This window comes from Eschrichtius robustus, chromosome 7, assembly GCF_028021215.1.
Source record: "Eschrichtius robustus isolate mEscRob2 chromosome 7, mEscRob2.pri, whole genome shotgun sequence".
Taxonomy (NCBI): Eukaryota; Metazoa; Chordata; class Mammalia; order Artiodactyla; family Eschrichtiidae; genus Eschrichtius; species Eschrichtius robustus.
In genome coordinates, this window is record NC_090830.1 from 13,935,012 (window position 1) to 13,959,945 (window position 24,934).

Below are 24,934 nucleotides of genomic sequence, written 5' to 3' on the forward strand. Positions count from 1 at the left end.
TCCTCAGTGGGGAACTCTTTTTCCTGCTTCTCCTCACCCTCTGTACCTGTATCCCTCTCTCAGACTACTTGCTCTGCCTTTCTTTAAGCCAGGAGGAATATTTATGTGTTTGTTTATTTATTTATTTTAAAAATTTTATTTATTTTTGGCAGCGTTGGGTCTTCGTTGCTGCGCGTGGGCTTTCTCTAGTTGCGGCGAGCTGGGGCTACTCTTCATGGCGGTGCGTGGGCTTCTCAGTGCAGTGGCTTCTCTTGTTGCGGAGCACAGGCTCTAGGTGCATGGGTTTCAGTAGTTGCAGCACGCGGGCTCAGTAGTTACGGCATGCGGGCTCTAGAGCTCAGGTTCAGTAGTTGTGGTGCACGGGATTATTTGCTCTGCGGCACGTGGGATCTTCCCGGACCAGGGCTCGAACCTGTGTCCCCTGCATTGGCAGGCGGATTCTTAACCACTGCACCACCCGGGAAGTCCCCAGAGGAATATTTAAATGTTTAAAGTGTTATCTCTGGGTGACAGGATTGTAGGGTGCCTTTTACCTTATTTTTTGTGCTTTTCTTCGTCTCCTAAATTTTCTATAATTTATAATAAAATTTCTCTTTATTTATTTAAATACAATATTTTCAATTGACAGTAAAGTTTCCTACTATTTTCTGTAATATGTCTTACTTAACACATTTTTTTTCTGATTATAACTGTATGTGTGTTTGTTTTAAACAATTAAAAGGAATGCATCAGTGTATTAAGCAGAATAGGAAGATACCTAGTAACCCCATTCTCTAGAGAAAACTACTGTTAGTATTTTGGAGAGCTTTTTTTCTATGCACCTACTGACCCACATAATCCTATATAAGTGTTATTTATAAGAAGTGACTACCATTCATCTGTCGTTCTGTAACTCATACTTTTTCCCATTTAGCAAATAGCGTGGACAACCTTTCATGTCAGTTACACATACGTTATGAATCAGAAATCCAAAACTCTCTGGGAGCCAGAGAAGCACATTAAGTGAGCAAAGTGAATTGATGTAGTGTAGAGACAATGAGGGGGCTCATGGTAAGCTAGTGAATACACACCCTTCATCGAAATAGGCAGCCGGTGCCTATGTTTCTGTCACGTTCTCACACACTCATGCCCAAATGTGGGTCTGTCATTGTTGGATTTTTTCATTTTCCAAGAGAAGCTAGAAATCTGTAATTATTTACTTGAATTTTTCCAATTTTCCATATACCATGAGGCCCATCTGCTGGTTGGGTTGTAGCCAGTGATGCACCCACTTGCTACCTGAGGTGATGTACCTGATTCTGTTTATAGTAGCCTTTTTTTGTTTTTCAGCATATAGCATCTTATCCTTTATTTTTTCCCACTTTCTCATCATTGAAGTTGATGTGTCTTTTGCGGCAATACCCACAGACACCCTATCTCAGATTTGAAACCGATAATAGATTAGCCTGTAAAATAGCTCATCTGCTGTAGTCAAGTTCTTCCTTCAGGACCTTATAGCCAGGGGCTGTGTACTCTTCTTTCTTAAATATGCAGGGAAGGATTCAGAGAAGAGGCTAAGAATTTCACGGGTTAAATGCAGATGGAAGTTCATGCCACTGCCCCATGTGTAGGGACTTGATGGCAGGGGTAGCAGACGCTCTGTCCTTGGGCCTGAGAGGCGTTGCATCCGGTCCGCATGGGAGCAGGTTGCAGAAAGGGTCTGGTTCTCGCTCTGACCCGTTAGAATAAAGGACTGTATTAACCCCCAACAGACTGTGGAACCAACTCACCTCTGGTCCCTTGTTGTGCTGGCTCCGACGGGTTCTTTCCTTTTCAGATTATTGCATGACTACCTGAAAGCAGACAAACTAGGAGGAGGTGTCACCCAGGCCCTTACTCCTGTATCTGCTTCTCCGAACCTCCGTTTTCTCTCTGGGCTGTGTTTGCTGGTGCCGCCCATCATAGAGCTGCTGAGAGGATTGCATTTTAAGTAAGACGACTGTGAGAAAGAAACTGGCACAGCGCTCAGTAATGTTGGTTTTCTCTATTTTTAAGTGTTTTTTTTTTTTTTTTTTGATGTAAAACTCTTATTCATGTCTCATTCAAGTGAGCTTTAAAAAGATAGACTTTTTTGGTTGGGGACTGTGTATGGACTGACATGAGTGGTGGTAGCATAACGTAGAGCTGTCATGTGTGGCGTTAACGTGCTTTGAGCAGAAACTGATTTGTTTTGTTTTGTTTTGTTTATGGTTTTTGACGTGTTTCTGTTTTGGTCTGACTAGGAGGAACCTGATCTGGTTAGTGCAATTTATGGCCGAGGGATAGCCTATGGAAAGAAGGGATTACATGTGAGTATGGAATAGTCACGCCTGCCATAGTGTCTACGTGACCGGGCTTGGGCCAGGGTCCCCATAGAGCCCCTCACCGCTCCCCGAGCTCTGCTGGAACACGCAGTGGTGTCATTCCAGTTCACAGATGAGACCGTGGCCGTAGGGGACTTCCGCAAGATCAAGTGGCTGGGACGTGGGGGGATGGGGATTTCTGCCCAGGTCTTCTGAGGTTACTTTCTATTTCAAAAGGACAGCCTTTGGCAGCCTAAGCTTTATTTCATGATGAGCTGGACATAAGCCTAGAAAAACACGAGACCTTGACTGAATTCCCGAGAAACACTCATTGCTGTAAAAGAGAGACGGGGCATCAATAGTGTGGTAGGACTTAGAATCTGAGTTCCTTCCACAATTTTTAAAGGTTGAATAAAAGAACAAGTTTTTTTGGTAAAATTTATTTTTAATTTGTTACCATACATTACACTTTCCCAGATAGATATGTCTTTGGAGACTTATTCCCCTTATTTCTCTGAGGAATGCAGGAGGAAGGTTATAATAAGTATTGGATGGCCAGAAAGTTCCTCCGGGTTTTTCCATAAGATGTTCATATTTATTTCTAAATAAGTAGTTATGTCATTACTAAATTACTAGTTTTTTCAGAAAATCTATTGAAGCTGGTTTTGAATAACAGTATGTCTCATGATGTTATGGAAAAACCCGGATGAACTTTTTGGTCAACCCAATATATTTTGGTCAAACAAAGGCACTACGGTATAAAAATGAAGACTTTTCCTGAGAGTATATCGTAAATAATGAAGTGGTCTAAGATCAGACGTCCAAATTTTCAGTCTTGAACATTCTACATAAACTTTTTCTATTATTTTCTATTAAAAATATTCAAATGAAATTATGTCTTGAGGGAGAAACGTCACTTTTGTATCTTTGCCAATTAAAAAAAACTGTCCTAATTGCCTGCCGGCCTACTGGAGAAATCTTGTGTAATATTTGTGTACTTCTGAGACTTGAGAAGGAAGACTGAGCAGGAACTCAGATTTGGGAATGAAGACATTTAGGAAGGAAACAATGTTACATTCAGAGCATCAATAAATAGCCCTAGTTAGGTTCAGGGCATCAGTAAATGACTGAAGTTGCCCTAGTAAAGGTCAGCGATAAACTGCTTCTTCCTCATTCTCATCTCTTTTAATTTTATATCTTGATGTGAAATTTGCTTGTATCTTTAGTGCACTTTTAATGTAAAAGTAACATGCTCATATATTTTTGATATAAAGTAATGTGTAAATTTTAAAGAGAACAGGTTTGCCTAGACTTCTCCAGGTGTAGGTGTGTAGGCCTAGGGGTTTTGATGGACACTGACACGGGTCCTCTCTGTTCCCACATTGCCACTGGTCAGCATCATTTTGTACACTGGTGTCCCTATGCTCATCCCTTGAAATTTGTTGATGCGGTGTTTAAATCGGTTAAATTGAGAAAATGTCTTGCCCTCCGTGGAACTTGGGATAGGTAACCAGGTCCCATGTGCTGTTGATGGGTAGGTAGACTTGAGTGAGTTAAATAATTGTAATAGAGCTTATTTAACTTGGCCGATCTCTTATTTAGAAGCTACGTTCATATTTATTTCTGAATAAGTAGTTATGTCATTGCTAAATTATTAGTTTTTTCAGAAAATCTATTCAAGCTGGTTTTGAGGAACAGTGTGTCTCATACTAAGCTAATGCCTTTTCAAGGACATTAAGAATGCTGAGCTTGCTCTGTTCGAACTGAGCCGAGTAATTACCTTGGAACCAGATCGTCCAGAGGTATTTGAGCAGCGAGCAGAAGTGAGTGCGGTTTTCTTTTTCCCTCTGTTGTTATTGGATTAGTCGAATCTCAGATTTTTTTTCCTATTATTTTATTACTTAGAAATTTTAAAACTCCCGTATACCTATTGTGTTTTCCTCCATACATACATAACACCTTTAAACACAGTTGAAGTTACTAGAAAACTATGGGCCGAGTGATACTCCTGATTTAACATAAGACAGTAACATTGACTATTAAGGTGTACAGTTATGATGTGTACTACCACTGTCAATGTTTGTTGAAAAATATGTCACCGTGTTTACTGTATACATGACATACTTTAGCAAAACAATATGACAGTATGGTCAAATAAGATTTATAGCCTTTGGAAGCGTGTGTGTGTGTGTGTGTGTGTGTGTGTGTGTGTGTGTGCGCGCGTGCGCGCACTTGTATATAATTTTTATGAGATATACCTATCTACATAGACACGTAGATCAGGTAAGGGTGACCAAAACCGGAACTTGGGGCTCACGGTGGAGACAGAGAGGCAACACGTGGTGACAGTTCCAGGTAACGTGTGTGACAGTGGACACCGAGAGAGGGGCTGCTTGGTCAGGAGCAGAGAAGCATGGTCTGCTGGAGCCCTGGGACAGATTGGCGAGGGGAGAGGCGTGGACGGTGTTTGCAGAGGCCTCACTGAAGAGGTGATGCTGGAGCTGGTCAGAAACCGTGTCCTGGGGAGCAAGGTAGAGAAGGGCGTTCAGGCCAGAGAAAGGAATGTGTGCAAAGGCACCCCTTTTAATGTTTTCAAATGAAATGGATCCATTTTACCATTTTCATAAAACAATAGTAAACTCTCCAGGTTTCATGTTGTATTTATTTTACTGCACATTTAACCATATGAAATGCTTTAGAATTTATGTTAATGTTTTCAGTCTGAATAAGACGTAACTTTTAATTATCTGATCTGGTGGAATTTCATAGTTGGACTAAAGGGACAAATGACTTTTTCCTCCTGTCTTGGAGGGAGAAAACTTAGAAAGCAAAGGGCACACTATGTGTTTTAGTATTTTTAAAACTGCATTTGTGATGTTTCTGTTCTCAAAATTATAGTGTCTTAAGTTACAGTTCAGTTTCTTAAAATGAGTTTTTTGTTTTACTGGGGATTTGGCTTTCTGAAGGAAATTCCTTCTCAATTAATGAAAGAATTCGTTTTCTCATGTCACTTTTGGATTGTAACCCTAAGGGTTAAGTGACCGTAATCTGTTCGCTGCTGCACAAGAGTCCTGTTGGTTTTTAGGGTGAGCGTTGGGTGGCTCACTTGGTGACTTTCTGCTCCAGGGAGCGGGTGCTGTGCTTTTCCCCGGCATTATGCTGATGCTGTGCTAAAATGTTATGATAAAGCATGAATTTAATCAAGCACACTTAGAAAGAAGACTGATTTAGCAGCTTTAAAAAATTTGTATATCTAATAAAAAGCTGATCGTGTACCCCAAATGATGTTAGTAATCAGAAAAGTGATTTCCAGTGATCTTAAAAATATACAGTAATATCCCCCTTTTCTGGCATTATCAGGCAATAATGTCATGACATAGTGATTCTTCCAGCTAAATTACAGGATACCATTTATATATGTCAGGAATTATTTTATAAGAAACCTTTCACTTTTATACTTTCTGAAACAGTCTATATTTAGTGAACATAATTTAACCTTTTTTAGTTACTTGGGTCATCATTATGCATATTGATTGTTGTGCTGGGGTGTGATAATTCACTTACGTCTCTAGGGGTTAATATGCTGGGTTGGGATGTTCTTCCTTTGAAAATATAACCCTAGACCACTATGCTTCTTGAATTCTAAGGGCATATTTTCCATTTCTTTCCTCTCTCTGAGCTTTCTTGCCCCTGGTGATGTGCCTGCCTGAATCTTCTCTCCCTGGCTGGTTTTAAGGTCCTGCAGAGGAGGAAACCAGTTAGTAAACCTTGATGGAAATAACCTATTATAAGAACAAAATTAACCCTAATTTAAGGACCTTTGTTCCGGATAAATTGCTTGAGCTTGATTGCATGAATACTGATACCCATTTTGGGTTTTCTTATGTCATTTGGGTGAACTTCTGCATTCTGAGCTGTCTTCTGTATTGTCATTTTTGCCTGAACACAACTGATTGCTGGATCAAAAGAGCATTCAGAACAGGCCTGCAGATGTTTCTTCACGGCCTTGCAGATCATGACTGATGAGTTGAGAGTCGTTCGCAGAAGAGGGCTTACAAAACACCTGGAATCCTAGAACTTGCCATTCAGCACTTAATACTACAGACGGCATAGCTAGACACCATGGAGGACTCCAATCTGTGTTTAACAATTCCTCTATTTTAATGGTTCGAAGTTATCTTTCAGATTAATTTGACATGCCAAATTTTGTTTTGAAGGGTATATGATAGGTTGGGGAACAAACGGTCACACTTCAAGAAAAGCAACATCTGTTTTGACCTAGAACATGAAACAATGACAAGGCAATTGCCATGGTCATAGTTCATCCCCATCCCCTTGGCTGAACAAGATCGGCAGCCCCTCCTCAGCTGTTGACTTTGAACCTCACTGCATAGTACGTGGCGTCAAGCGTTCTAGACTGCTGAGAGAGTCACACTGTGAATGTGGGGTGGTGAAGCGGAATTGAAAAGTCAAAAACATTGACAGTTGTAGGGACGATCATTGGGACTTTTCTCCCCTAATTATATTTTTGGGTTTATAGATTCTGTCCCCTCTGGGACGAATTAATGAAGCAGTGAATGATCTCACTAAAGCTATTCAACTTCAGCCCTCAGCACGGCTGTACAGACACCGCGGGACCCTGTACTTCATATCAGAGGTGAATTGTTCTTGCCTTAAAACTTGCCCTTTCATGATGATGAAGATTTCGCCTTTCCTTCTACTTCAGAAAGCTGCTATTTGATAGATTTGGGTTTGGGGCTGTATAATAATAGTTCGTGATATAAGACAGTTATGAAAGCATTTTCTTTAGCTGAAGTCGAACCCAGTGGAGAAATATTAAGTACCAGGAACACATTTTCTTGCTTGAACTGTCAGCAGTAACTAATTCTGGGCTGGGGGAAACAAGAAAGCGTGAGAAACAGAAGAAGAGAAATTTGGTTTACAGATTATACTTTAAATGTTCTTGCAAATGTCAGCATAGAGAAGCAGGTATGCATGTTGTCAATGTGTGATCATTCAACTTAGAGGTACAATTTGAATTTCTTTGGGTATCACAACCCAAAAACCATAACCTGAACTAATACGGCTTCCCAGACTGTAGCTTCTCAATCTAGCAAGATTATCTTTTATCATCAGAGTGGTATTTATGACTGCCATAGCTATTTTTGTGGGCTTACAGTCATTTTAATAACAATTTTCTATTGCAAAAGAAAGTAGATTTAAAAAATCTCAACATGACACATTTTAAGGTTGATCTATGTCCTAATTATTTTAGAATTCAGTATAATAAAATGCTAGTCTCAGAAAATAATTTTTAAAGTTTCTGTAACAGATTATGACTTTAATGGAATTTAAAATAATATTCTTTTTTGTGGTCGAGACAGTATGCTTAAATTAAACCTTTGTGAGTTTCTCCTGTCAGTTGAAATCAACTCTTTCCACAAACAGTGTAAGCATTCTTCTAATATTCGTGGTCATGAAATGTTTCCTTTAAAGCCAGAAAGGGCACAAACTAAATTGGGATTTTTTTTCCTCTATCAGTCGAAAGTAGGACATGTCCAAATATCTCACGAATACTACTTTATTTATTTTTTTTCATTCTCCCTTTTGTAGGACTATGCAACAGCCCACGAAGACTTTCAGCAGTCCTTAGAACTGAACAAAAACCAGCCCATAGCTATGCTATACAAAGGTTTAACTTTCTTTCACAGAGGACTTTTGAAGGTGAAAGTGCTGTGCAATATGTGTACCTACAGTGATCCTGTTTCTCCTTTGCGGTGAATTGAGTGGGGTTTAGTCTGGCAGGTTTTAAAATGACGTCTCAAGTGTCTCATTGGTTTATTTTAGAAAGTCGTTTGCATCAAGATATTTATTGAGCGCCTACTATCTGATAGGTACTTGGAGGAAGGTGCAGAAGGGGAGAGGATGAAAGGTTATAAGGGAGAAATAATGCTTTACACTTGGGACGAATACAGTTTACAAAGGCTTTCCCCACAGATAACTTCTCATAGGGTGAATACCCTAAAGAAAGCAGTAAAAGCAAAGTGCTTTGGAAGCAGAGGTGAGAAAGATTCATTTGAACTCGGGAGTTAGGGAAGGTCCAGAGAACAAGCGGACTTCGTCCTGACCTGGAAGGCAGAGCAGGGTTGGGAAGGAGAAGGGCTCTGAGGACGAGAGGAAGGTGTGAGTGATGACGTGGGGAGCAGTGCCATGGTCAGGCCCTTGAGCAAATAGTCAGGCTGAGTGTGAGGGGCTGGAGCGTGGGGCAGGGGCCCTGAAAGGTCTCGAGTACTGACTTTAGTTGGTAGGCCCAGAGGAGCTGTGAAGTCTAGATCTGGGGGAAAATACAGAGTTGAGACCCAGTCTGTACCGAGGAAGTGGTTACTGATGCAGCGGTGGCCGAGGAGGATGGGGACAGGGGACTGATGAGGGGTCACTGGCCCCGTTCAGGTCATGGGCGGCCAGACTGCCTCGGGTCCTCTGGGGGCCGCAGGAGCGGTCCCAGCACTGTCCCTTGAAGACTGCTGTCGGGAGAAGGAGACGAGGGACAAAGGAGAGGCTCTGTCTCAGCTGAGTGGGGCAGGGACGTCACTGCCAGCGTGCCTGCCCCTCCTCCTGCCCGGGACTCTGCGTTCTGTCCTGCAGCAGCTTCTCTCCGGCCGGGGCGAGGGGCAGAAACACGGCTGAGAGTGGAGCTCTGGCTCTCACCCAAGGCCTGACACCCCAAACTGCCCGACTGAAGACAGCCGGCCTGAGAGTCACAGACGGTCTTCCCGCCTAGGTGAAGACACTCATTCTGACCAGGAGGTGGAGAATTCAGAGTAGGTCCCACTTAACCCTGAACTTGGAAAGGTGGGAAGAGCTTCAAAAGCGTGGGGCAGAGAAGGGTACTGTGGCAGAAAGAACATGCGTGTTATTGTTGAAAATAGTTCTGAGGCTCTGACACACACATAAACACACACACTGGGAGGGTGGGGAGAGGGTTTACCTCTAAAAAGGCCACAAGTTGTAAGTCCTCCGTGTTACAGGCAGTGCCTGTCACATAGTAGGTGCTCAGTAAGAATCCGTGGGGTAAATGCATATCAAGGGCAGAGAGCTGAGTTGGAGTTGGAAGGCCTTGCTCTGAGCCCTCGCTCTGAATCTTATTAACTGCACTGCTGAACCCGCTGCTTGAACTCTTTCAGCCCGTCCTTCCACATTTGTCAGGCAGAGGAGATGCTACTCTCTGCCTCTTCAAGTGACAGTGAGGATTCCGTAAAACAACATGTGTGAAAAGTCCTTTATAAACTGTAAACCTGAATCAGGTATTGATTATGATACAGATTATTTTACATGTGAGAATGTGATTTAATCGAAGTTTTGTGGACTCTAAAAAATAACTCCCGTCCATTAAAAACCAAACTAGAAGGAATTTTGCAAATCTTATTTCATACACCTCATCTCCGTTTTGCAAGTATGTGGAGGTGGTCCTAACAGGGACCCTCTCCGTCCCCCTTCGAGGATTCAGACAGGCAGTGCAGGCTTTGAGTTATGTAACGTGTGCTTTGAGCAGCTGCCAGGTGATGTCTTCCAGTTTATTTTGTCTCTGCCCTCTGTCTTCTCATCTTCTCTCAGTCCCCTTCAGTTAAAAAATTGAGAATCACAATGCTGTGTTCAGAGTCTCTCCCTTGAGTATCGCATGAAGGAGAAAGAGATCTGAAATAGAAAAAAAAGAGGCCAATTATCAGTACTAAGAGGGTACAGATGATTTTTAAAGTAAACAAATGCAAACAGTTGATTTCACTTTTAACTATAAAGCCATGTTTAGGAACGTGGGCAGGGACCTTTGTGTTATTTCGAAATGAGAATTTTTCAGAAAAGAGCCATGACAGAGACACTAAGTAGAAAATGGACATGGACCAAAATTCAGTTTGGTTTATTCCAAACCTCCCGGATGAAGACCTAGAAACAGTGCTTTCATTCTCTGAGTGTTAGCAGCCCCTCAGTGAACCAGTCTCACCAAATGGTTTGGTCTCCCCTCCTTTTCACCACGCCTACCGACACAGCAGCAACGTGTGTAACAGATGGGAACTTTTTCTTTGCATTTTATAGATCTGCCGTCCGAGGAGGTCAGAGTGTTTACGTAGTGTCTCACTCATCCCAAAAGCATTCCCGTGAAGTACAGAAGGAGCAGAGGGTGTCCCAGTTACAGAGATTGGAAAACTGAGTCAGTGGTGAAATGCCTTAATTACATTAATGAACTTAGTTCAGGTATCTCTCTTTCTCTCGTTAACTGTAGAGGCGAAGCGTTAAATGGACCAATGAGTTTGAGCTATCTCTGTATGCTAAAGGTGGTCTCTCCAGGTCAACAGCAGTTTAGAAATTAAGCGGGTGATGGCTTATTTACTTTATGACATAATACGTTAGAAACATATTAGGATATGTTACATGACAAGTTTCACGATTGTCCAATTCAGAAGATATATCAGACATTTTGGATTTTCCTAGGGAGTAGAACAGCAAGAGCTTTTCTACTGAATCCTACCCATGTTGTAAGGATATTTCAAAAATTGTATATTATAAGCCTTTACTTTGAGAGTTACCTGCGATTGTTCTGTTCAGTTATACCGAACAGCCCCAGGGTGATGGCTGCCCTTTAGCTAGTAAAGAAGGTGGTGACTTAAGTGGTGGTGATTGCATTCACGATGCCAACGAATTCAGAGCCAGTTCATGTGCTTAGAGATTGATTCAACGAACGTAGTTTCTTTGTTCCCAATGGCTCAAAATCTTGATTCTGCTATGTCCCCTCTTTGGCAGAATGAGGTAGAGAGCTGTGCAGTGATTAGACAGGAACCCCGAAACCAAAGACTCTTAAAAGCTGAAGAGAAATCAGACTTTGAAGAACTGTGGCGTCCAAGCATGCAGTAAGTGCAGTGGGCAGCGGCCACCTCCTGGGCATCTCCACTAGACGTCCACGAACACCCCAGACATCGCACGCCCCAGTGGACTCACGACCCCCCCCCCCCCGTACTTCCTAACGTTCCTCAACGCCTCCCTCCACCCGGGCTCTCAGCCTAAACTCTTCCTGCCCTCTCTTCTCCCTCATCCCTCCCTCGTACCCAGACAGCCACCAAATTCTCTCTTAGTTTGCCTTTAAAACTCTCTCCCGAATTTGACCCTTCTTTCCCTCTCCTCAGAGGCACTGTCTCAATCTGAGCTTCCATTATCTCTTGCCTGTTCCATCACGGCCGCCTCCCATCTGGGCTCCATCCTCTCCCCTCTCCAGCGTGTCTTCTCCTTTTTTACCAGCGGTTTTCATGTTTACAAAAGAGTAAATTTTGTGGGGTCCCACACCTCCTCAGAGCCCCCAGTCCTCGTTGCTTCCTTCCTTCTGGCCCCGGCTTTCCCTCTTCCCCACTCCCCCCGACCCCATGCCCCCTGCGCTCCTGCCCCTCCGGCTTTCCCAGCGTCGGTGAGCGCTCTGTGCCGCTGTGCGGTGCCCCCTGCCCCGTCCAAGATGCCCTCTTGCTTTACCAAACTCTTCGTTCTCTAAGACCCAGCTCAGTTGTCAGCGCCTCTGTACAGCCTCTTCTGGTCTCCCAGGCTCAGTTGATGGTTTCTTTCTCTTTATTCCCAGAGCCTCTTCCTCATATCTGTGCTGTAGTTCTTAGTTTGTATTCTAATAACCTGGTTACCTACTTGGCTTTCTAATGACACTGTGAGTTCTCAGAGTACAGAGGTAATGACTCACCCATCTTCGTGTCCCCTTACCTCCTGCTATCCCTGGCACATAGTAGGCGCTCAATACATGTTTGTTGAATTAAAAGTACAGTTGTACAAATCCTAAAAGATCAAGACTACGTCACGGCAGGAAGCCCAATGAAGAGTGGTCTTTTACATTTCTTTGCTGTTAAAATTTATCCATTCTCATCTTTCACCCAAACAGTAGCTATTCAGTGGCATTCCTTCATGAGGCGATTTTGTCCTCAGTATTGCCTTTGAAGAGTTTCAAAGCCAGCCTCTCTTGCCCTGCTGGCCCCCTCTGAGAAAATCAAGAAGCAGGGGATGAATGACTTTCTGAAAAGAATCAAGATTGCATAGCTTTTGCAAAACTATTTTGTGTGCCTTACCGGGGCATTAAATATTTATTGAGTGCCTACCATGGGCAAGGCATTTGATATCTTTCGTGGTTTTCTGCTCTGAATTCTCTAATCAGGTTGAAATGATCTATTCCAGAAGTCTTAAAGTCAAGTCTTTCTCAATTAAAGCTCTTAGAGATTGTGAACCTTTATAGCCGTTAAGTAAGATATGTCTTTTCCTTGGGAAATGTGTGAAGTGTCTTCGTAATTTTTTTTTATCACAATAAATAAAGTCATAATGAAAAGTACGTCCAATCCCAGTGTAAGCCTAGGATGTTTATTCTGAAACATTTCATCACCAATTTTCATTTTATCACCAATTTCCCCAGAGAGTCCCCCCGCAGCCAAGTGCACTGTGGTTCCGAGGGCTCCCCCGAAAGTATAGTGTGTGCAGCTCTGGGCCCTTAGTGCTGCCTTGAGCTGTGCTGGCAGGAGTCATGCCCACCTGCCCCCAACTTGAAGGTTTCTCCTGAATTTTACGGTTTCTTTTTTCCTCGTAGATCATGGGAATCCTTCAGGTAGCTATCCTGGGAGCCTTTCTTCTTGTTCTATAAATAATTTCACATTGGGCTTGCTTTTTTTGTCTCTTCTGTTGGTTCACTTTCAAATGCTGCTAGCTGTGATCATTTTGCATCATTTCACACAGCTATTAGGCTTACTTTTGTTCCACAGGGTTTTTATTAATTAAGGAAATGATATTAAAATGCGAGTGTTATCAGTACTCAAAGTCCTAATGAAAAAGATAGTGAGAAGCTGTTTTCCCATTTTGGAAGGAGAAACTTAAGGCTCTGTTGTTGTTCATAGTAATGCATTTGTTTACTATTGAAATTAAATCCTCCAGACTCTCATAGTTTATTGTACTTTCTACCTCTCTCTTTTTTTTAAGTCCTCCTATTAAAAAAAAAGTACTCAGAGACCATGTATTTTATATATATATATATATATATATATATATATATATATATATATATGTATGTCCTTTAGTGATTTGAGAGAAACTCAATTTTAACAGTTAAGCAAATGAAATAATTTTCTATATACTTTTTACAGGAAGCTATTGAATCCTTCAAAGAAGCTTTGAAGCAGAAAGTTGATTTTATTGATGCATATAAAAGTCTGGGGCAGGCCTATAGGTAAGTAAAGTACTAATAGTTGGGGTAGGAGGGAGGGCGTAGAGTGGGATAGCCTCACATAATAGTGATTTTTTTTTAAAAAAATGCATTTCTTAACCAAAAGAGATGGTCATTCTAAATCACATAGGCATTCACATACTTATTGAGATCTTCTGTGGAACATAGAAAGAACCACGGGTAAGAGGATATCATGATGCCTGTTACTGTGTCTTAAAACAACCTCGGTCTGTATATATTGGTCTAGAAAACGTTAGTCCTTCAAGGGTTGTTGCTTTGAATAGTGGCATTATAAGCTGCTGAGTTACAGACGCTGCTGCCTTTTTGGGCAGTAACTAAGGGTAATACCCACATCACTAGGATCTGTTTGAAGATTCCTAGAATTGCGGGATGGAAATGTTACAGTTATGATGCATCTCTATCGGGAATGAGCAGTTGTTCCTGGACCCTGGCTTCCTGACAACATGCGTTGCCCTGACCAGCAAAGCTATTCTGACTTTTGGCTTAAAAAAGTTTTAACATTCTGACTTGTATAAAGGTACTATAAAAGTTAGGAAAGAGAGAGACAGTAATAGAAATCCCCTATAAAACCCTGTTAGGTGCCTTAATTCAGGAAGGATTACATTTAAGAGCTTATTTATCTGATGCCATAGTTGGAAAAGCTCTCTTATACTAACTTGGAGAAAGTGTGTTTGGATTTGTTCTAGGTTTAAGGGATGATATTTATCGTTCCTGTCTCACAAAATTGTTGGGTATATAACTTGAAAACAGATTTGAAAGCACCTAGTAAATAGTAAAGTGCTGTATAAATGTAAGTGGGTGTTATATATATATATTTTTAAAATCTTCATTATTTATAGAAAGTTGACATATGAGATATTTTGAAGGTTCTTCAATTATTTATAAAAATTTTGATATATAAAAGAGGGCAAGGCTGGTCAGTAATAACCATTTCCACTCTGAAATGATCACAATTCTGAAATATACTTCTTATTTCAGAATTTTAAAGTAGATAAAGATTTACTGGATTTTAAGTGAAGTACCTTCAGTGACAGAAAAAATTAAATTGTAAGCCTATGAATTTGATTCGCAATGATATACCTCTGTATGATTATAACCTACTTACTTTTTGCCAAAGGAGAAACATATGTTTCTATCCAGATAACTAAAATTTACACAAAGTTTTCTTAGGGGGTTGGAGCTGATCATGAGTTGGGGAAAGGGATTTGAATAAGCATTTGTCTTTGGAAATCAATAAATTAATTTTCCCCCAAAGAATTTCAAGAGCTCTATGGTGATCCTATAATCTGGTAAGATTTAGAAAAAGTAAGTAGGATATGATGCGTCAAAGGCTAAGTAGCTATAAAGTGGTAAAATAAAAAAGCAAACACCCACATTAAAGTATCGTATTTGTAGACTGAACCAGAATTCTGAGGATAACTTATTCTGTATGTTTACTGAAATGCCTATACTATGTTCATTACTACTGTTAAACACCTAGAGAGCTGGGCAATTTTGAAGCAGCCACTGAGAGCTTTCAAAAGGCTCTGTTGCTGAACCAAAATCACGTGCAGACCCTCCAGCTTCGGGGAATGATGCTTTACCACCACGGCAGCTTGCAGGAAGCCCTTAAGAACTTCAAGGTGAGCATCCGTAAGTGAGAAGCACCGTAACTGCAGTTCTGCGTCATTCTTCAACAAAGTTCAGTGAAATGAATGGGGTCGGCGGGGAGGGCGGGCAAGAATAGTGCTTATCCTTCAACAGAAAGAAAGAGGAGAAAACCGTGGCCTGGTCCTGTAGACTGATTTACTGAGGATGTATTTGGTCTGATTTAACCTGGAGCGAAAACTTTCCTAATTCCAGATTAAAGAAGAAAGCACTTTCAAGTTTCCTTAAACTGTATTGATGCTAATACAGCGTTTTCTCCTTCGATGCCTCAGCGGTGTCTGCAGCTGGAACCATATAACGAGGTGTGCCAGTACATGAAAGGACTCAGCCACGTAGCAATGGGACAGTTTTATGAAGGGATAAAAGCACAAACTAAAGTTATGCTAAATGACCCTCTCCCAGGCCAGAAGGCCAGCCCAGAGTACCTTAAAGTGAAGTATCTCCGAGGTAAGTCAAACAGCTGCAGAATCACTGACCCTGAGTGCTTGGAGTAGGAGTCATACTGCTTGTGTCTCTGATGTTCCGTGTTAGGCAGTTGAGTCTCAGAGCAGCTGGGTGACTTGTCCTTAGCTGTCCCTTGGTTAGTGGTGGTGTCTGGACTAAAGGGATGAGCCCATGTCTTCTAAAGGCCAGTCCAGTGCTTTTTTTTTTTTTTTTGCCTCTTCCTCACATTTTTTCTTTCTAAAGTTAAAAAATTTTACCTATGCCAAAAAAACATATTTTGACCTAAATGTGACAATCATCTGGGTATCCATGACTTGTCACACCTCACCCAGAGATATAGGAATGACAGGAAAGGAACATTTTATGAGGTTTTCACTGTTAAATAAAAACTTGGTATCTTTGATCTGTCATTCCTTCATATCAGAATTCCCACATAGTTTGGAGAATTTAAATTGAGACGAAGAAGAAAGCAGATCTTTGGGTTATCCTTTTATTAGTCAGTCTTACCCTTTTTCTGCCATACATAAAGACATTTTTGTTTTTCATGTAAAGCCCACATCTTTACTTTTATTCCTTCTCTTTCCTTTATCATTAGCCCTCTGTATTAGCACTGTCCAAGTGAAAACATTTACAAGCCATGTGTGTAATTTTAAATTTCTAGTAGCCACATTAAACAAGTAAAAACGAACAGGTGGAATTCATTTTAATAATATATTTTATCTTATTTAACTCGGTACATCCACAATATTAGTTCAATATATAATTAATATGAAAACACTATTTATTGGATATTTTACATTTTTTCGTACTAGTCTTTGAATACGGCATATATTTTACACCTACAGTTCACCTCAATTTGGATGCTAAATTTTCATTGGAAATACTTGATCCGAACTTAGATTTCATAAAGTTTAAAGTTGTAAAAGTAGACTGGTATATGTAAGTTGTTCCAAACATACGGCAGTTTTCTAATAATTGAATAAAATATCAGTTTTAAGTTTAAATTAATTCAAATTAACTAAAATCTAGAGTTCAGTGGCTCAGCCACATTAGCCACCCCTTAAGTTGTCAGTAGCCAGCTGGCTAGGGACTACCTTTTCAACAGCCCAGCTCTTTACTCTAAATTGTAATTCCCTCTTTTTTCCTGGTTTAGGAGAACTTGGACTTGTGAGCTATAGACTGAAGATGGGGGCACTCCATATCCTGGTTTTTTCTACACTGCGTCCCTAGAGATAAGCAGCAGTTGGTCAGTCAGTTGATGAAATCGCATACGTAGCCAGTAGATCTATTAGTTGACAAGGAAGCAGGCTGTGTCTCACACTGAACTTGCATTCCCACACTCTGGAACTGAATAGTGAGATCTTTGGTGTTGCTTATGGAAAGGTGGTTAAAATGTAGCCGAAGTGGACCCCGATTGACTGGCTTGTATTTGACCCTGGTAACTCAAGTCAGTGGCAGGCCACCTCCGTTACCGTATAATAGTGACTTGCTAAAATTTGGAGTCTCCATTTAGAATTCTTGTAATTTTTTAAAATAAATTTATTTATTTATTTATTTTTGGCTGCGTTGGGTCCTCGCTGCTGCACACGGGCTTTCTCTAGTTGCGGCGAGCCGGGGCCACTCTTCATTGCGGTATGCGGGCTTCTCATTGCCGTGGCTTCTCTTGTTGCGGAGCACGGACTCTAGGCGCGTGGGCTTCAGTAGTTGTGGTGCGTGGGCTCAGTAGTTGTGGCTCGCCGGCTCTAGAGCGCGGGCTCAGTAGTTGTGGCGCGCGGGCTTAGTTGCTCCGCGGCATGTGGGATCTTCCCAGACCAGGGATGGAACCTGTGTCCCCTGCATTGGCAGGCGGATTCTTAACCACTGCACCACCAGGGAAGTCCCAGAATCCTTGTAATTAAATAACGGTTTGTTATGAAGTATTTGTACAGACTGGCTATAAAAAATTACAGTTAGCTATAAAAACCGTCTCTTTGGCATATGCGGGTGTGTCAGATCCCATTTCCCATCTGCAGAGTATTCTCGATATCTTCATGCACACCTTGATACTCCCCTTACGGAATATAACATTGACGCGGACCTGCCCGGAAGCTTTAAAGACCACTGGGCTAAGAATCTGCCTTTCCTCATAGAAGACTATGAAGAGCAGCCAGGGCTGCAACCCCACATAAAGTGAGTGCTTTATTTATTTATTTATTTTTTAATGTTTTACATCTTCATCTGAGTAGAATTGCTTTACAATGTGGTGTTAGTTTCCGCTGTACAACAAAGTGAATCAGCTATACGTATACATATATCCCCATATCCCCTCCCTCTTGCGTCTCCCTCCCACCCTCCCTATCCCACCCCCCTAGGTCGTCACAAAGCATCGAGCTGATCTCCCTGTGCTATGCAGCTACTTCCCACTAGCTATCCATTTTACATTTGATGGTGTATATATGTCAGTGCTACTCTCAAAGTGAGTGCTTTAAATGAAGATTTTTTTTTCCTCTTTCAACACTGAGCTGTAAGTTCATCATAATATCTCTTGGTCAATAAATGGCTTTCTATTCATGTTTCTGATGAATTTATTTTTGAATTGGATATGTCCGAAAATATTTCTTTTAGCTTACCTTTGGACATCATCTTTCCTTTTAGCCCGACATTCCCTGCTAATGTGGGGTGCCTTCAAACTTCAAATGTACTTATACTTCTTGGTAGCGTTTGATATTCATTATTCCTTTACCGTGTTACTTTAAAACAAATTTCTTAACATATTAAAAGTTTGAAATTACAGCACTGGCCAATACTGCTGCAATATGGCAAAATGGATATGCTAAAAGGCTATCCCATTACAGAACAATTAGATTTAGAATAGAAATTAATTCCTGGCAGTCTAGCAGTGTCTTAAAAATTAGGAAAAATCTGTAAAGATCAGCACCCCGCCCCCATGCCTAAAAAGAAAGAAAAGAGAAGGTATTCAAACTACAGTGATGGATGGTAAACACATTTTAAAGGAAGAAGGTATCCTATCCAATGGAGTGCCTTGAGGCATGGCAGGGTGGGTTTGTTGACCTTCAAAGGGCTAAAGTGATCCCATATTGGAGGCATTCCCAGGATCTCAGCAGAAGCAGACGCAAATCCTTCCTGCGGAGGAATTAGTGCCAATTTGCACCCCAAGTATTCCCACAGATTAAGATCATTAGTGTGAGAATGAAAACCAAGATGACCAAAACCATTTGTGAGAATCAACAAAAACAACAAACAATAGACTTTGACACTTAAGGACTTTAGATATTGGAATTGTTGAAAACAGACTCTACAATAACTCCAAATGAACTGCTTAAAGAAATTATGAAGAGATCACAAACATGAGCAAGAAACATGAGATTATAAAAAATGACCAGACAGATGCCACAGACCCACATGCCGCAGACCAAAAAAATAATTGGAAGCTCTAGGAATAGAAAATATAACCATTGAAATGAAGAATTCAGTATACAGGCTAAAAAGCAGATTAGATACAGCTGAGAGAAAATTGCAGAATTGGAAGATAGGACACAGAGAGTCAAGGAGTTAGAAAACTTGAAAGAGAGAAGGTACGTAAAATGTAAGAAGGGCTAACATGTGTCTAATTGAAACTCCAGAAGGAGAAAATGGAGGAGAGGCAATATTTGAAGAAATAATGGCTAAGAATTTTCCAGAACGAAGGAAACACATACATTCATAGATTTTTTTTTTAAAAAAAAAAAGCAGGGTAAACGAAAAGAAATCCATTCAGACACATCATAAGTAACTGGAGAACACCTAAGGTAAAGAGAAAAATCTTAAAAATAGGAAAGTCGTATCACCTACTTAGGGTCAATTATTGGACTGAGTGTAAACCTTTCAACACCAACAGTTTCTGCAAATAAAAGTCAAACAGCTAATTAGAAAAGTGCAAAAGACATGAACAGGTAATTTCACCAAGGGAAAAACATGACTGGCAAACATATGAAAAGATGCTTCAGTTCATAAAATATGTAAGACCACATGAGATGCTTCACCCACCAGGTAAACAAATATTAGCAATACAAAGTCTGATAATAGTAGTATTGACCAGAAGGAGGATAAGGGGAAATTTCATATAATGGGGTATAAATTGCTCCATGCACTTCTGCCAGCAGTTTGTCATTATTGTGTAAAATCGAATATTTGCACGTCCTCCAGTCTTTTAAGTTCTGCTCCTGTGTGGATTCAGGAGAGAACCGTGTCCTTGTGCGCATGTCTGCTTGGAGACCTGTTGATAGCAGTTTATTTGTTCACAGCTGAAAACGAAATCATCCCAAACGCTCATGAACGGAAAAATGGATAAATGTGCTACTGTCGCATAGTGGGGTATTATACAGCAGTATAAACAAATGACCCAAGCCACAGTGTGGACTAATTTTGAAATATAAAGTTGAGTAAAAACAACAAGTTGGTACACTGCAGTGTCACATCACTTTTCCCATAAAGCTCATAAGCAAAACTATAGAATATATTGTTTAGGGATTTACATATGTAACCTATTTTGTAAAAGAAGAACGTCAGGGAATTGTGAACACAAAATTCAAGGAAAGTCACCTCTTCCTGGGAGGCAGGAGGATAGGACAGGAAAGTGGCATACAAGTAGGTAGAGCTACATAATTGTCCTAGTTCTTTCCTTGGGTAATGAGGTTGTATGCTCTTGTAAGTTTCAATAATCAGGATAATGAAAACAAAACAGATTGCTCAAAGAGGTGTGTATGTTCTCTAGCACCCCTTTTTAGAGAAATACTTATGTGCAGAAAAGAGGGGGGCCTGAAGGGCTGTCCTTGGAGAGGTCTGCTCACCAGGCTGGCCCTGGGCTGGTGTCTGGGAACGGGGATTTCGGGATCTCCCCCCCACCCCCAAGTGCCCAGAGCTAAGAATGGCTCCCAGCACCTGCGCCGTGTGTATGAACAGTGCGGTTCGTGCTGAACACCTGCCCTCCTCTGGGGGCCTCGGGTACCTGCCAGGCAGGGGTGCTCACGTGGTCAGCCCCCAGTACAGTCCCTGGGCACGGCGTGTCCAGTGAGCGTTTCACTCGGGGAATTAGTGCCACGTGTCTCCCCGGGGTCCTGGAAGTGCGCCTGGATTCCTCTGGACCTCGCCCCACGTGCCTTTTCCCTCTGACGATTGTGCTGTGTCCTCAGAGCCACGAGGACAGCTGTACCCAGAGCCTGCGAGTCCTCCTAGTGAATTACTGAACCCTTGGGGACGCTGACACAGCCTGTAACTTAGAATTGCAGTCTTTGTTATGAAAACTTCTAGCAGGTTGGAGGGTAAACAATTGCAGTCACATACACCATCCCAAGTACACTTGGCATCATATAACTTGGGGCCGGAGCAGGGGATGGACATAGGGTCGGGTTTGGTTGGTTGTCAAAAGAGGCAGTCCCTGCGTTCCGGAGAAGTTTACAGAACAAATAAGGCTCAGACGTGTCTTCTGAATTGCAAACTACTTATCAGCATTACTAACAAGCACATGACCAGTGACTGTGCCCACACTGTCATGAAGAGTCCTTCTTTGAATTTGTGTCTGGTTGGGTACAGACCACTGAAGTAAAGATTATGTGGTCAGAAGTTCCTTGATTATTTTTCCAGGGGAGGAAGCGACTGCTTTTCAGGTGAAATTGGATAACCAGATATCTGTGGTAAAAGTCTTCATTGTGTACGTAATGTTTCTTCCAGAGATGTGTTACATCAGAATTTTGAGAGTTATAAGCCCGAGGTCCAAGAGCTGATTTGTGTAGCTGATCGTTTGGGATCTCTGATGCAATATGAAACACCTGGTTTCCTGCCAAACAAGAGAATACACAGAGGTATTTTAAAACTCTCTGAAAATGGAAGTGTTTATGACAGAGGAGCAGAGGATTGGTAAACCGTGTTGTACTTTTGAAAAGAATCATTTGTTTTGCTTACTGAAAATCTCCATGTGATCAGAACAGAAATGTAAAGATTCATTCACACTGAATTCTGAGCGAAGACTGCTTCCAGCTTTGGCTCTTATGCCGTTGCTTTGGTGTAGATGTAGAAGGTAGGTCTTCAGTCATTGCTGTAAATCAGGCAGCTCATCCACCAGAGCTGTCTCCTTACTGTAGGGTGAGGAGGGATTTGAACCTCAGTTCTTTCAGGATTGGGAGGAGACAAGTGTGAGGTTGTCTCCAATTTCCTCTGATCGAGTTGAGTTTTAGTCAGGCCATCATGTAATGCATCTCTGGTCCTGTTAAATTACCAATACTTGTGATTCTTTTTTTTTTTTTCCCGGTTTATTTTCATATTTATTTTTATTTTTATTCATTTTTTTTGCCTTTTTGTCATTTTTTTTAACATCTCTATTGGAGTATAATTGCTTTACAATGCTGTGTTAGTTTCTGCTGTATAACAAAGTGAATCAGCTATATGCCTACGTATATCCCCATGTCCCCTCCCTCTTGCGTCTCCCTCCCACCCTCCCTATCCCACCCCTCTAGGTGGTCACAAAGCAATGAGCTGATCTCCCTGTGCTATGCGGCTGCTTCCCACTAGCTAGCTATTTTACATTTGGTAGTGTATGTATGTCAGTGCTACTCTCTCACTTTGTCCCAGCTTACCCTTCCCTCTCCCCGTGTCCTCAAGTCCATTCTCGATGTCTGCGTCTCTATTCCTGTCCGGCCCCTGGGCGCATCAGAACCAATTTTTTTTTTTTTTTTTTTTTAGATTCCATGATTCTTTCGCCGAGTTGTCGACGAAGATCATTCCCTCTAAAGGGTACCTACAAACTCTGTTTTCCCCACATTTCCTTCTTTTAGCCATGGGTTTGGCAGCCTTAGAAGTCATGCAAGCTGTACAGCGTACGTGGACCAGTTCAAAGGTTCGAATGAATGGGAAAACGCGGCTGATGCAGTGGAGAGACATGTTTGACATCGCAGTGAAGTGGAGACGGTAACTGACGTTTCAGTGAATATAAGCTAGACGTCTTATCATTGTCAGAAAATGTTAAGTCTCCTCTAGTTCACAGGTTTTGAATCCCATTTTATTTACTAATAATGGGCCTTATAAGTTATGTTTTCCTCTCTGAAGTTTGTCAGCAATTCCTGACATCGTTATTCTTTGAAATACACTCGACGAAATATTTATGAAATAGGAATTGATTGTTGCCGTGCTTCCGAGCACATGTTTAAGTGAAGTGTTGTAGAAAAAGCGGTCTCTCTGGAAGAGCATATCATTCATTACCTGTGGTACCCAGTCTTCTTATGCTTGAAGTGTGGGCCTGGCCAACCAGCTACAGTTTAGAGGGGGGAACCGCTGATACTCATTTTCATGAGAAAAATCCTGCTCTGCTAGTAAACCTGTACTGACTTCTTCCTTGGTCCAGTTAGAACATCTTTTTGGAATTTGCAGGTTTGTGTTTCATACTTTTAGACATAATGGACTGAGCAGTTGTTTTCTCCCCACTTTTCCAAAGACCTCTACCTGTTTCATTTTGAATGCTTTTGAACATTTCTAGGTTTTATAAGGTCTTCATTTTAAAATAAGCTCTATTTTACAGGATTGCTGACCCAGACCAGCCAGTGTTATGGTTGGATCAAATGCCAGCACGAAGTCTTAGCAGAGGTTTTAACAACCACGTCAATTTAATCAGGTATGAACATTCCGTTTATCTTTCCTGTTCTCCTAGGAGTTTATTTTACATCGTCAGTTCGTGGAGACTACGAGCAACCCAGTGGTCCCTCCTCGGTGACTTTTTGACACAAATCAGCTCTGCACCTGCAAGGCCCTTCCCACATTCCTTTGAGCTAGCCTGGTTGCAGAAAGAAATGCTGTGCCCCTTCTCCAGGCTCTTTGCTGCAGAGCTCAAGTGAAGGGTAGAGTGCCTGATTTTTGCCTAGATGTCAGTCTTTAAAGGGTCCTAAAACATCATGGAAAGTAATTAGATGGAGAATATTACATTACCATAAGATCCCGATAATATCGTGCGGCTTAAAGAATTCTTGTGGTGAGGGAAAGACTCCCCCTTCCAACCCTGCAACACCTGAGGCGGTTGGATGAAAAACGCTGTCTGGGTGCTGAGCTGCCTTCCTGGGAGGATGAGCCAGGTTAACTGGAGAGCTTTTGTTTTGTCCAGATGCTCTGGCAAGTTAGGGGCGTGGGTGAGGTGCTCACCTCGTTACCCGGCCCTTCACGCGCTTACCCACCCTCTAGATGTATGATGAGCAAGTATCAAAGAGTGTCAGCTTCAGTATCAGACCCACTGAATTTAATTTTAGGTAAATTTTACACCTATGGTAGTTGTGTCACATCTAAAATGCTTCTAATTCCAGAACCCTGAATCAAGAAAATATTATAGTATACAACTTTGACATTTAAATTTAATGGAAATGTTCTTAAGCCATTTATTTTTTTAATTCCTAGACAATAAATTTCCTTTCCCCTTGTGACTTGTATATTCCTGTTTCTAACAGAATAATTTGTGACATTCACAGGTAGACTCAACTAGCTTTAACTAAAGGCCCCTCTCCATGTGCTGTGCGGCGTGATGGCGATTCAGCCGTGAAGTACAGCCTCTCACTGCAGAAGGCTTGTAGCTTAGTGAGGAAGATGGACCTCACTAAGCTGTGAGCCTACCATGTAGTGTGTTAAGAGTGGTGGTGGTCACGTGTACAGGATGCCGGGGGCGGGGGGGGGGTCCCAGTCCAGCCTTCAGGGGATGCTGTTTGGAAAGATGGAAAGCAGAGAGAGGTGGATGAGGCATGGACCCACCTGTGAGTCAGGCATGGACCCACCTGTGAGTCAGGCATGGTCAGGGAGGTACCACTAATTCATTATGACTGGTGATTAGTTTATGATTAAGGGACTGTCAGCAGTCGAGGCTGGAAAGACAGGCAGAGGCCGAAACATAAATAGCTTTTTTTCCCCAAAATATAGCTAACATATCCATGCTAAGGCACTTTTTGTTCTGAAAAGAGAGTCATTCAGAGATCATAAGCAGAGACGTGAGCTGAACAGATTGACACATTTGGGTGTTCACATTGGCCACAGGTGGCAGAATAGATGAGAGGGCAGCGACTTCCCTTGGAGGCATGGGACTGGTTAGAAAGTTGTGGAACATTCCGGTGCACTGGTACCGAGGTCTGGAGAGCTTTGTGGAAGTGAGCTGGAGGGGAAGAGTGGATACTGAGAAGGCAGGGTCGGAACACTGGAGGTGGGTTAGAAGTGAGGGCCAGCGTGCAGCTGCGGGTAGGCTGTCCCATTG

At 41.8% G+C, this 24,934-nt stretch overlaps 1 protein-coding gene across 5 annotated transcripts in view; it reads left to right on the plus strand.

Annotated features, from left to right (window-relative positions):
* Positions 1-24,934, plus strand: part of TTC13 (tetratricopeptide repeat domain 13) — a 69,003-nt gene that overhangs the window by 30,763 nt on the left and 13,306 nt on the right. For 3 of the 5 annotated variants that reach the window (XM_068547626.1, XM_068547627.1, XM_068547630.1), the window contains exons 5-15: positions 2,262-2,327; positions 4,052-4,144; positions 6,862-6,978; positions 7,935-8,045; positions 13,490-13,572; positions 15,071-15,212; positions 15,510-15,684; positions 17,694-17,850; positions 21,391-21,521; positions 22,491-22,623; positions 23,231-23,323. In XM_068547626.1, the coding sequence (XP_068403727.1) occupies positions 2,262-2,327; positions 4,052-4,144; positions 6,862-6,978; positions 7,935-8,045; positions 13,490-13,572; positions 15,071-15,212; positions 15,510-15,684; positions 17,694-17,850; positions 21,391-21,521; positions 22,491-22,623; positions 23,231-23,323 (1,301 nt within the window). The remainder of the gene's footprint in view (positions 1-2,261; positions 2,328-4,051; positions 4,145-6,861; positions 6,979-7,934; positions 8,046-13,489; positions 13,573-15,070; positions 15,213-15,509; positions 15,685-17,693; positions 17,851-21,390; positions 21,522-22,490; positions 22,624-23,230; positions 23,324-24,934) is intronic. The other 2 variants (XM_068547628.1, XM_068547629.1) reach the window with 1 other exon arrangement.